Source organism: Sminthopsis crassicaudata, chromosome 2 (assembly GCF_048593235.1).
Source record: "Sminthopsis crassicaudata isolate SCR6 chromosome 2, ASM4859323v1, whole genome shotgun sequence".
NCBI lineage: Eukaryota > Metazoa > Chordata > Mammalia > Dasyuromorphia > Dasyuridae > Sminthopsis > Sminthopsis crassicaudata.
Genome location: NC_133618.1, coordinates 279863845 through 279876329, shown reverse-complemented (window position 1 = coordinate 279876329; position 12485 = coordinate 279863845). Strand labels below are relative to the sequence as shown.

General features: G+C 33.1%; 1 protein-coding gene across 6 annotated transcripts in view; it reads right to left on the bottom strand.

Moving 5' to 3' along the window:
- Positions 1–12485, bottom strand: part of HEATR5A (HEAT repeat containing 5A) — a 172557-nt gene that overhangs the window by 23443 nt on the left and 136629 nt on the right. For all 6 annotated transcript variants that reach the window (XR_012486423.1, XR_012486424.1, XM_074289563.1 and 3 more), the window contains exons 29-32: positions 9419–9664; positions 7058–7185; positions 5442–5589; positions 1084–1356 (exon numbers count right to left, since the gene is read on the bottom strand). Coding sequence is in view for 4 of the 6 variants with exons in the window: in XM_074289563.1 (XP_074145664.1) it covers positions 1084–1356; positions 5442–5589; positions 7058–7185; positions 9419–9664 (795 nt within the window). In the remaining 2 variants the exon portion in view is untranslated. The remainder of the gene's footprint in view (positions 1–1083; positions 1357–5441; positions 5590–7057; positions 7186–9418; positions 9665–12485) is intronic.

Below are 12485 nucleotides of genomic sequence, written 5' to 3'. Positions count from 1 at the left end.
TCACTTAACCCCAATTGCTTCCAAAAAAAAAAAAAAAAAAAAAAGTCTACAAAATGGAACATATATGTTGGAGAAGGGGTAATTATTATTAAGATAAAAGATTTATATGTGAAATTACATGTAGTAAGACCCAATAAAATTAACTACAGATAAGTTTTAAATGTCATACTGTATTATATCAATATCTATATCATAACAATGTTTCCTAACATTGGGCTGTCTATTGTCACTAGGTGGCATAGTAGGAAGAACATTGGGAAGAACTGTGTGATTACTGCTTTGGATACAAGATATTTAACTTCTGCCTCAGTGTCTTCATCTATATATTGGGACAATGATACCTTCCTTCCAAGATTGTTGTGAAATTCAAATGAGACAATATGTGCAAAGAATCTTAAAGTATTAGATAATGTTAGCCATTGTTGTTGGTAGTATAATCATGGGCTCTTTTTATACCATTTTGAATATACTTTGAGTTTCTAGAATTGCATGCATACAAAGATAATTTGTCAATCTAGGTCAGCAGTTGATAAGAAATTTAGATATAAGATTTTTTCTAAAATGAAAGCAAATAATAGGGATGATTTTAAGTTCATAATTACTTTATGTTACAGAGTTCAAGTAATTCTTAATGTTTCAGTGTTATAATTGTTGATAATGTATTCAAACAAGTTTTTTTTTTAAACATGATTTAGATCCAAAGTGAAATGTTTGTAATGTCAACATTTTATCCCCATTCAAGGCTAGGACATTAGATTATAAATAATATAAAATTATAAAATAGCAAACTACCTGACTCTGCCATTTTATGTGTCAATGATTGCCATTCATTTATTACAAAAAGATTTTCAATTATGAGAAAGTGTATCAATCTTCTGTTTTTTATAACAACTATCTCTTGTTTTCAACAATTTATATTACAATGAATCTAAAAATGTCATATTGTTAAAGAATTAAAAACAATAGCTAGATCTCTGGCTTTCAAACTGGTTTAACAAAAAAATCAGCACCTAGACATGATTATCTCTTAAGACTATTTCTCACTTCCCAATCTATATAATAAAACCATATATCACATCCTACCTTCGGGAGAGCATACTCCAGGAAGTTCTGAGAGGATAGTTAATGCTGCTGAAACCAACTTATTTCCATCCTCTGACAGAATCTGTGCTTTTGTAGTTTTTATTCCTGGACTACCGATCAGTTTAGGATTTAACTCTGGAAGTTGCCGGACCAAAATGCATACACATAGCTCCAATGTTGCAAACACCAGAGATCTTCCAGGTACCAGTCCTCCTGTATCCTTTCCTTCTCCAAATTCGGGCAGGGTTTCCTTTTCAGCAGCTCCATCATCAACTACAACGAATAAAAATTAAGTTTTGACAAATATTCCAGCTTTTGGTTTGCTAAAGTAAATATTTACGCGTCATGTCTGAAACAAAGTACAATCATGGAACTTATTATTTAAAGGTCCTATTATTTAAAGCTATGTTTCAGTAGAAATAAAGAATATTTTATTCTTAAGTTGGGTGCTTTAAAATATTTTCTATTTAATTGACTGCCCAAATAGAAGCATAGGTGGATACAAAGATATTGTGATAAATATAGTTGTAGAAATGGCTTCAATGCTATTTAAAACCTGAGAGCTAAGTGAAGATTGCAGAATTGGAATAGGATGAGAATGCCTCACAAAAATCTACAATACTTTTTTTTTTTTTTTTTTTTTTTTTTTTTGAGATGATAGATAAGTGTCTGCGGCTAGATTTGAACTCAGGTCTTTCTGACTTGGGACCAGTGCCAAGATAATAATTTCAAAGGCAGTTTCACTCATAACTTTCAAGAATCATTCTAGAGATGTGGTTATCACACTAAGGGGTCACTTTACAGATCTGAAGATAAATGATTTAGCATAGCAAAATTTGTGCTGGCCTAAAGATTTTCATCAGTACTTTCCAAACATGCAAGTGACTACCAGTAGCCAAGACAATATTGTATTAAATAGATATTTTCTTCAATATTCATTAAAATTTCAAAAAATAAAATTTGATCTATAAATTAGTATTTTTTGTTTCCGCAAGCGTAGGCCAAAATTAAACTGTAGAAATATCAAAGTCTATACTGGCAAAGGGAATAAGCTTTTATTTATTTTTTTTTATTATAAAAGCTTTTTATTTTCAAAGCATATACATATTTTTCAACATTCCCCCTTGCAAAATCTTGTGTTCCAATTTTTTCCCCTCCCTTCTTTCAACTTTCTTCCCTAGATAGCAAGTAATCCAATATATGTTAAACATGTATGATTCTTCTATACATATTTCTACAATTATCTTGCTGCATAAGAAAAATCAGATCAGGGGCAGCTAGGTGGCGCAGTGGATAGAGCACCAGCCCTGAATTCAGGAGGACCTGAGTTCAAATCTGATCTCAGACACTTAACACTTCCTAGATGTGTGACCCTGGGCAAGTCACTTAACCCCAGCCTCAGGGGAAAAAAAAAAGAAAAAAGAAAAATCAGATCAAAAAGGGAAAAAAAATGAGAAAGAAAACAATGCAAACAAAAAACAACAATAACAGTGAAAATACTATGTTGTGATCCACACTTAGTTCCCACAGTCCTTTCTCTGGTGTAGATGGCTTTCTTCACAAGACCATTGGAACTAGCCTGAATCATCTAGCTGTTGAAAAGAGCCACACCCAGCAAAATGGATCATCATAGAATTTTGCTATTGCCATGTACAATGATCTCCTGATTCTGCTCATTTCACTTAGTCTCAGTTCATGTAAGTCTCTCTAGGACTTCTAAAATCATCTTGCTGATTGTTTCTTATAGAACAATAATATTCTATAATATTCATATACTATAACTTATTCAGCCAGTCTCCAACTGATGGGGATCCACTAAGTTTCCAGTTCTTTGCCACTATAAAAAGGGCTGTCACAAACATCTTTGCACATATGGGGCCCTTTCTCTCCTTTATGATCTTTTTGGAATACAGGCCCAGTAGAAACACTGCTAGATCAAAGGGTATGCACAGTTTGATAGCCCTTTGGGTATAGTTCCAAATTGCTCTCCAGAATGGTTAAATTGGTTCAGAACTCCACCAACAACATATTAGTGTTCCAGTTTCCTCTTCTCCTCCAACATTATTATTTTTTAGCCAACCTAAGAGGTGTGTAGTGATATCTCAGAGTTGTCTTAATTTGCATTTCCCTGAGCAATAGTGATTTAGAGCACCTTTACAAATGACTAGAAATTATTTTAATTTCTTCATCTGAAAACTGTCTGTCCTTTGACCATTTATCAATTCTTAAAAAGTTTGAGTCAATTCTTTATATATTTTAGAAATGAGGCCTTTATCAAAACCCTTGAATGTCATTTTTTTCCTCCAGTTTTATTGCTTCTCTTCTAATCTTATGTGCATTGGTTTTGTTTGTACAAAAACTTTTAAACTTAATATAATTAAAATTTTCCATTTTGCATTCCATAATGTACTCCAGTTCTTCTTTGGCCACAAATTCCTTCCTTCTCAACAGATCTGAGAGAACCCTTTGTTCTTATAATTTGCTTTGATATCACTCTTTATGTCTAAATCATGAATCCATTTCAACCTTATCTTGGTATAATGTGTTAGTTGTGAGTCAATGTCTAGTTTCTATCTAATTAATTTCCAATTTTCTAAGCAATTTTTGTTAAATAGTGAGTTCTTATCCCAGAAGCTGGGGTCTTTGGATTTATCAAACTACATCACTATAGTCATTGACTATTGTGCCTTGTAAACCTAACCTATTTTACTGATTGACTAGTCTATTTCTTAGCCAGTACCAAATGGTTTTGATGACCACAGCTTTATAATATAGTTTTAAATTGGGTACAGATAGGCCACCTTCAACTGCATTTTTTCCCATTAATTCCCTTGAAATTCTTGACCTTTTGGAATAAGCATTTATTAAATGCTTTATAGTAATTATCTGATTTGATCCTCACAACAACCCTAGGAAGTAGATGTTATTATTATCCTCATTTTACAGTTGAGGAAAGTAAAGCATAAAAAAGTTAAGTGACTTACCCAGCATCATATATAGTAAGCTTTTGAGTGTGAATTTGAACTCGGGTCTTTCTGACTCTAGGCCCAGTACTCTATCTACTGGGCCATATAACTACTTTGTCTTCCTCATCAGAATGGAAGCAAGGATTGCTTTGCTTCCAGATAGATGGTGTTCAAATAAATACTAAATGAGTTTCTATTTTATCGCAAAAGCAAAAGGGAGGTGGCTAATGCTTCTTGAACAGGGGACTGATAGTTTTGGATATTAATTTATCAGCTATGTGAAGGCTGAATTAGAAAGACTAGAAGTAGGGAGACCAATTAGGAGTTTGTTGAAATAATCCAGTCAAAGGGTGATGAGGTTAACTGCTTTGTGAATAAAAAGAAGGGAAAAGATGCAATAGTGTTTTAGAGGTAGAACTGATGAAAACTGGTAAATGAATACAAATAAAGAGTGAGAGAGAAAAAAGAATCAAAGGTAACTCGGAGATTATAAGCCTAGAAGACCAGAAATTCACTTAATAGAAACAGGATACTTAGGAAGAGTTGTGAGGTTTGAGGAGAAAGAAAATAAGTTCAATTCTGGACATACATTGAGAAGCTTATGGAACATCCAGTTGGAAATAGCTATTGACAAGTAAAGATGCTGGGGATAGAATAGAAAAGGTGAGACAGTCCCTGCTCTCATGAAGTTCACACTCTAAATTAAGGGAGATATCTTATAAAAGGAAGTTCAGATGCTAGGCAGATGACAAGGCCTATAAGTTAGGCAGAGTCAGGATGGGATGTCTATAGATTGAATCGAAAAATAAAGATTTCAAATCCTATTGGTCTGACAACCAGAGGCAGGGCAAGGAATAAGACTTGGTGATCCTCCCGTCATAGGAAGGAATAGAATTGAAGTCTACCATCTCATTGAAGTGATGTGACTAGCAGACTATAGAACTCTACACATACACTACAGAATTCTGCACACCCCCCAACATACACACACACACACACACACACACACACACACACACACACACACACACACACACACTCTCACACACACACGAGTCATTCTGCACAATGATGACAATGTAACCCATAACAGCTAATGAGATCATTGAGAGAAGACAGGAAAGCTTCTCATCATTCCTGAAATAAATTTCCTCTATAATTTCATCTTGTTGAATCCCCAGCTTTCTTAGAAACCCAGATAACTCCCATAGGAAGTCCTTCCTGCTTGCTTGAGTTATTATTGATTGCCTCTACCTTCAAAATTTACTCTATATTCATCTTGTACTGACTTATCTATACATGTTTCTCCCTCACATCCCTCTCCCACCCAAAGCATGTAATATCCTTTTCTGATGATACTCTGTGATCAATTTTTGGCCTTCTGATACTCACCTTCTGCACTTCTCCTCTTTTCCTTTACGTGTTCTTGGGCTGCGTAGATAATCTGTCTTACAACTTCAAGTGAAGCTAACTGAATGGAAGGTGACTCTCTAGTCAATATTACTCGATGGAGTACATTCAACAACTCAACTCCTAAGTCCTATGGCAGAGAATACTGTGTTGAAATTCATGCTATTTTTGTATTTTAGTATTTAGGAAAAAAAACCCTAAAATTAAATAGTATAGTCAAATTAAAAAAATATAGCACATAATCAAGCAAAAAACAGGAATCTGTATAGTAGGATGATTAATTCAATGGAAATAACCAAAATATCAGAAAGTTATTTACTAAAAGATGAAAGATACTTGGTTTTTATTTCAAAACAAAAAAAAAAACATTTCACACTAAAAAACTAATGATTTCAATAACATTAAGAATCTTTTGAAAAATACCATCTAAAAAACTAAGCCAATGTTAATTAGGGAATCACCAATGCATAATAAAGTTACATTTAGCGGTTCTAACACTGAAGTTAATATAAACTAAACATTTAAATGGCTAGCACAGAAGTAAAAATGAGAATGGCTAGTTCCTGAAACATGTGGTTACACACAATAACAAGATTTTACTTCTTACAGTCATGTAACAAAAGCACAAGATGTATGGCTTATATATCTAGCTGAAAAGATTTCAATATTGAAGCTACTAACATACTTTGAAAAGCAGTATAGCTAAATTGGAAAGATTAATGTTAAAATAGTTTGGCAACTAGGTAATAGCTTTTTTAAGTCATGGAAACTTATGAAGATCATCTATCAAGATATAAAGGGATCTATGTTGGTGGAAGGAGTTCTTGCACTGTTTTTACTAGGATGTTTTTACATCCTAGTAAAATGAGCAAATATACAGGAAAAAATTATGATACAAGAAAGGCACTATTATTATTATATTTTTTTAGACCTAAGGATATTAGTATAAAATCTAAAATTTTTCATAGAACTTTACCATAAGATGGCAATAACTTGGTAAATGCTTTGACAATACAAAATGATGTTCCATTTAATTTTTTCCACATTTGATATTTTCTCCAATTATATGTAAAACAATTTTTAACATTTGTTTTTAAAATTTTGAGTTCCAAATTCTCTCACTTCATTAAGAAAGCTCATTTGAAGTTAAACAAAATATTTCCATAAAAGTCACATTGCATAGATTCCCACACCTCCCAGAAAATAAATCCCTCAAAAAAAAAAAAAAAGGTTTAAAAAAAAAAAAAGTATGCTTCAATCTGGATTCAGACACAATCAGTTCTTTCTGTGAGTATGGATAGTATTTTTCATCATAAGTCTTTCAGAGTAGTCTTGAATCACTGTATTGCTGAGAATAAAGTCACTTTATTCACTGATAAAGATCGTCACACAACATTGTTATTGCTTTGTATACAGTACATTTCACTTTTCACGAGCTCCTAGAGGACTTTCCAGGTTTTTCTGAGAGCAGCCAGCTCATTGTTTCCCATAGAATAATAATTACAAAATTATATTAATGGAAGTACATAGAAAGTTACTAATAATTTAACCCAAATTGATTGATTCATGAAATCAGTGACAAAAGATGAACAATTTACCTGGTCACTGCCAATCTTAGATCTGGGCCAAGGAACATCCAGTAAAGCCTGCAGTGCATGTAAACAAGCAGTGATGCTTTCCATGGTTGCATCTGAACGCAGGGAACAGAGAAATTCCACGCTGATTCCTATAGACAAAAAGACTTCCCTGAGACCCATTTTGTAAAATTATATAAAAATAAATGGTTAGAAATACAGTACATATTACATTATGAATTCAGACTTAGTCTATGATATAATCATTTAAATAAATCACAGTTAAAACATAGAGGCTAAATGAATTGGTTTTGAGAGGTAGATTAATTAAACTAATGAAAACATGCTACACAACTTTTACCAATACTTAAGAGTTGTTTTATGAAGGGTGAAAGAACTAAGGAAAAATTTTCTGGGAGTTCAGAAAATTAAATTACACTAGAGAAGTAAATATTTCCACTCATTTTTATTTTCTAAATTTCTAAATTTTTGTTTCCTAAATTAACATTAAAACTTAAATTTCATAAAAACTCTCATGATCCTAAAATAAATGTTAAAATAAAGATTTCTTCTAAATCCAACATTATGTAAAACTTAATTTTATTGGTTGGTCAAATCAGTGATTTAGTGAATTGCAGAATTTATGATCGGCTTACCCCTTAGATTGGCTAATTTGACAGTAAAAGATAATGATAAATGTGGGAAAACTGGAACATAAACACAATGTTGGTGGAATTGTGAAATGGCCCAACCATTCTAGAGAGCAATTTGGAACTATATCCAAAGGGCTATCAAACTGTGATCTTTTGATATCGCAGTGTCACTACTGGATCTGTATCCCAAGAAGATAATATAAAAATAATATAAAAAGGGAAAAGGACCCATATGTGTTAAAATGTCATTAGTAGCTCTTTTTGTAGAAGCAAGAAACTGGAAATTGAGTGGATGCCTATCAGTTATAAAATGGTTGAATAATTTTTGGAATATGATGGTAATGAAAATTAATGTTCTACAGAAATGATGAGCTGGCAGATTTTAGAAAAGCCTGGAAAGACTTATATGAACTGATGCTAAGTGAAGTAAGCATAACCAGGAGAACATTGTACACAGTAATGACAGGATCATGTGATGATCCACTATGATGGATTTGGTTCTTTTAACAATGTGGTGATTCAAGGAAAAATGCCAATCACATCCAGAGAGTGAACTATGGAGAATGCATGTGGGTCAAAGCATAGTATTTTCACCTTTTTGTTTATTTTTTTGCTCATGGTTTTTTCCCCCCCCTTTTGGTCTGATTTTTCTTATACAACATGACAAATACGGAAATGTTTAAAAGGATAGTACATTTTAAACTTGCATCAGATTGCTTGCTGTCTTGGACAGGGAGAGAGGAAGGAGGAAGGGAGAAAAACTTGAACATAAAGTTTTACAAAAATGAATGCTGAAAAGTGTCTTTACATATATGTGGAGAAAGAAAATACTATTGAGAAAAAAAATAAAGAAGAAAAACTTTTTTTTCTCTTTCTCCTGTTTTTTAATGAGGAGTAAAGAAGGAAAAGTCAGCAATAGTGATGTCAAAAAATAAAGCCATTAAGTCTTTCAATGTCTTGGATCTTTTAAATGTACTTTATATATGACTGTATTTGAGTATAGGTTACCCCCAAAGTTTCACAGCAATTTTAAAATATGAAAGCTTAAAATAAAACTTTTGGCACTCTGTCAAAAAAAAAAAAAAGAACTTATAAAATATAAACTCATCTCTTTGCAATTTTAAGTCATGCTTCATCTTGTTGAAAGCTATAAAAATGACAGAAGAAAAAATTTTAAATTATCAGTTACCCAAGATGGCTGACTAAACCAAATCCACAACTTAACAGTACACCTTGATTTTCAATAAAAATACAGAAGAGTCAATTTCTTTCAGAGCTATATTGGCTTAAATACATAAAAAATGCCTAGGAGTTGAGTGAAAAGAGTTTACTTCATTTAGTCGGTGGTTTTCTCCTATCATAAGGTATTAAAAGACATTATTCTGTAACTATTTCATGATAGCTATAATACCACACTTGAAAATTAAGAACCTATGAAACCTAAAACATCTAACTTTTACTAATCATTGCACCATATTAATCTCTGAAATTCCATTTTGAGAGTCTGAGATACAGATTTCTGAAACAACCTATATCCCAATACTGAAGTGAAAATTAAGTATTATTAAGCATGTACTTTTTTGAATTCATAATTTTTACTGTCAACCCAGGGAATAACAAGTCAGTGAAATTCAATTAACTACACCATTTACTGAGATCAGTTTGACAGCTATTGAGAGCAGATTTGAGATAAAGCATAACTTACAAATAGTCTACATATACTGTCACTGACCTAAGATAAGGTGAAATCTGTCTGTATAAACATCCTCAGGGGATTTCACTGATGCCCCAGAAGAACCCTGACACATTGTAGTCGGTGTTACAGGTCTTGAGAGATTAGTTGTTCCTTCGTCTGGGTCAGCTACAATGAAGCCTGTGCTGGTGAGCCATAATGCTGTAGCATGAAGAATAAGAGCCCATGAATTATGATAGTGTGGCTTTGCATTTTCACTAGTTTCTGCAGTGTAGAAAGCTCCACCTACAAAAAGGAAAATAAATACAATTTTAACAAATGTGATTATATGCCTTATTTGATACATTATTTTTTGGCTTCACCCATAAGAACAACCAATGAAGTTCCAGTAGGCTAAAAGCTTTTTAGTTAACAACAAATAATTATCAAACACTTCCCAGGGATGTTTAATCTTTTAAAAGAAAGTCACTTAACTAATGAATGCATTATGATATGTGTGTGTATGTATATGTATGTGTGTATGTGTGTGTGTGTTGTGAAAGAAAGAGAGACAGAGACAGTCAGAGACAGAGTGTATACATGCACAATCTATATATAGGAAAAGACTTCTAAGAAAACTTTTCAAATAACTATGGCTTGAAACCAATATAAGGTTACAAATAATCTAATTTTTATAGGATCAAAGACCCTGAGCTAGAAGGGATAAGAGAAGTCATCTAGTCAAAACCCCTCATTTTACAGCAGAAGACACATGTCTGGATAGATTAAATGTTTTGCTCAGTATCCCAAAGGTAGTAAATGTTTGAAACAAAATCTTTTAACCTTAGAACTAGTACTCTGTACCATGTTACCTTCCACACATTTTCACCCCCAAATTTCATTGTTTTGTAATTATAGGAAGGTTTTTCTTTATAAAAATCATCCAGACAAGGTAGCCTTGACCAATACCTTTGTACGATAAGATATTACTATATTATGATAACCACATCCACTTGTCAGTCATCTTTTAACTGTTTTAATCTAAAGATCTTTTTCTCAGTCTTAATTTTACTTTTTTGGTAGCTTTTGATACTGTCAATCAGGCCCTTCTATTGATTGGCTTTAGGAACACAGTTCTTTAATGATTATTTAATAATCAATCAACAGGTATTCTTTAAATACTTACATTGTGATCAGCCCTATGTTAGACTTTGGAATACAAAACACAAAAATCATACAATACTTCCTCCTTTAAACAGCACAAATTTTAATAGGAGAGACAATACATGTACATATAAACATATTCAAACAGAAGGTAATTTTGGAGAGTAGCAGCCGGTGGAATCAAGAAAAACTTCATATGTACTGTGCTTGAGGTTCTTTTGAAGAGAACTAGAATTTGTAAGAAATGAAGAAGGTGAGAAGATTTCAGTATATTCCAGAGACAAGGGACAGTCAGTACAAAGATAAGACCAAATCTGGAAGTATTGTATTTAAGGAATAGGGATTCCATGTGTAATAAAACAGGAAACGCAGGTTAGGGCCATATTGTAAAAGGCTTTACATGCCAAATAGAAGCTTTAATTCTAGAGGTAAAAGAAAACTACTGGAGTTGACAGGGTAGAACCACATGATGAGACCTGTGTTTTAGAAAGATTATTCTGTTAAGTGTGTGCAGAATATATTGGAAAGAGAAGAAACAAACAGGAAGCAATTGGGAGGTTATTGCAACAGTTCAGATGAGGGCTGATGAGAACTTGAATTGTAGTGACATTATAAGCACAAAAAAGGGATACTGTGAAAACAGAAGTCTAGGACTTTATTCACAATTAATTGGAAATGTAGAATAAAAGAGAATGACAAGTGAAGATGATTTCAAAACTGGAACCTAAATGTTTGGAAAGATGGAGGTATTCTCAAGAGAACCAAGGAAAAAGGACCAACTAAAGAAAACCCAGAGAGAAAATATAGAGAGGGAAAGGATGGTGAACTGTTGGATGCTGCAGAGAAGTAAAGAAGGATAAGCAATGAAAAAAAGGTCATCAGCTTTGACAATAAAAAAATACCTTAGTAATAAGAGGGAGCAGCTTTAAGTGGGTAATGAAACTGGAAACTTCAAACAGCTGAAGGAGACATAGGGGAGAAGTGAAAGCAACAAGCCCTACACAGCTTTTTCTACTACCTAGAAATATAATGCAGTAGAATTTGAGGGGATTAGAGAGTCAAATAAGAGCTTTTTAACGATGAAATGATGTCAAAAAGCTTTGAGCTAGAAAAAAGAGAAGTTGGAGCCTGTAGCTAATAGCTTCTGTTTTCTAAATATTCATTGAGGTCTTTAGTTGTGCGAGAGTAAAGATGTATTATGGAAGGCTTAGAAAAAAAGAGGAGCTTTGGAAGAGCTGCTGTGGTGAATTCAATGAAGAACCAATTAAGGAGAAGTAAAAAGGTTTCCTTGTTACAGCAAAGGCCCAGATGAGGTTAGACTGTACAAATTCATGGTGGACAAGTAAAGCAAATTCCAACATACCTATTTTGAGCCTTAAAAATACTTTTCTTCAGGTGTTAAAGATGAGAGAAAGAGGAAATATATGTTTTTTTAAGTGAAAAAAGTTAATTAAAAGTCTATTGAACAAAGTGAGGTTATATAACTTTCTTCAGTTTTGTTCAGCAGCACATGAGAGAAGCAGAGGCAGAAGAAAAAGCTTTTTAGGCATCTCCACCTGACGGTGCTTTATTGATACTTGTTGGTTGATTAATAATCTGTAGTAACCTCAAACTCAACATGATTAAAAGAGAACTAACATTCCTCCAAACCTTCCTCCAAATCTCCCAATTTCTGGTCTGTGAAACTGATAAAATATTTCTTACAGAAGAGGGAACATTAACTGAGACTTGAAGGAGATGGAGATGATAAGGGAGATCGTGTTTCAGGCATTTGAGATAGTCTGTTAAATAATGTCCTGAATTGGGAGAAAAAAATTTGGATTTCAGAAATAGCAAGGAAGCCAGTAACATATGAATTGCAGGCTAGAAAGGATTTTGAATGCCAAACACAAGATTTTATATTTGATCCTAGAGGTGAGAGAGAGCCGCTGGAGTCTGATAGAAGGGAAGATCAAGTTGACAG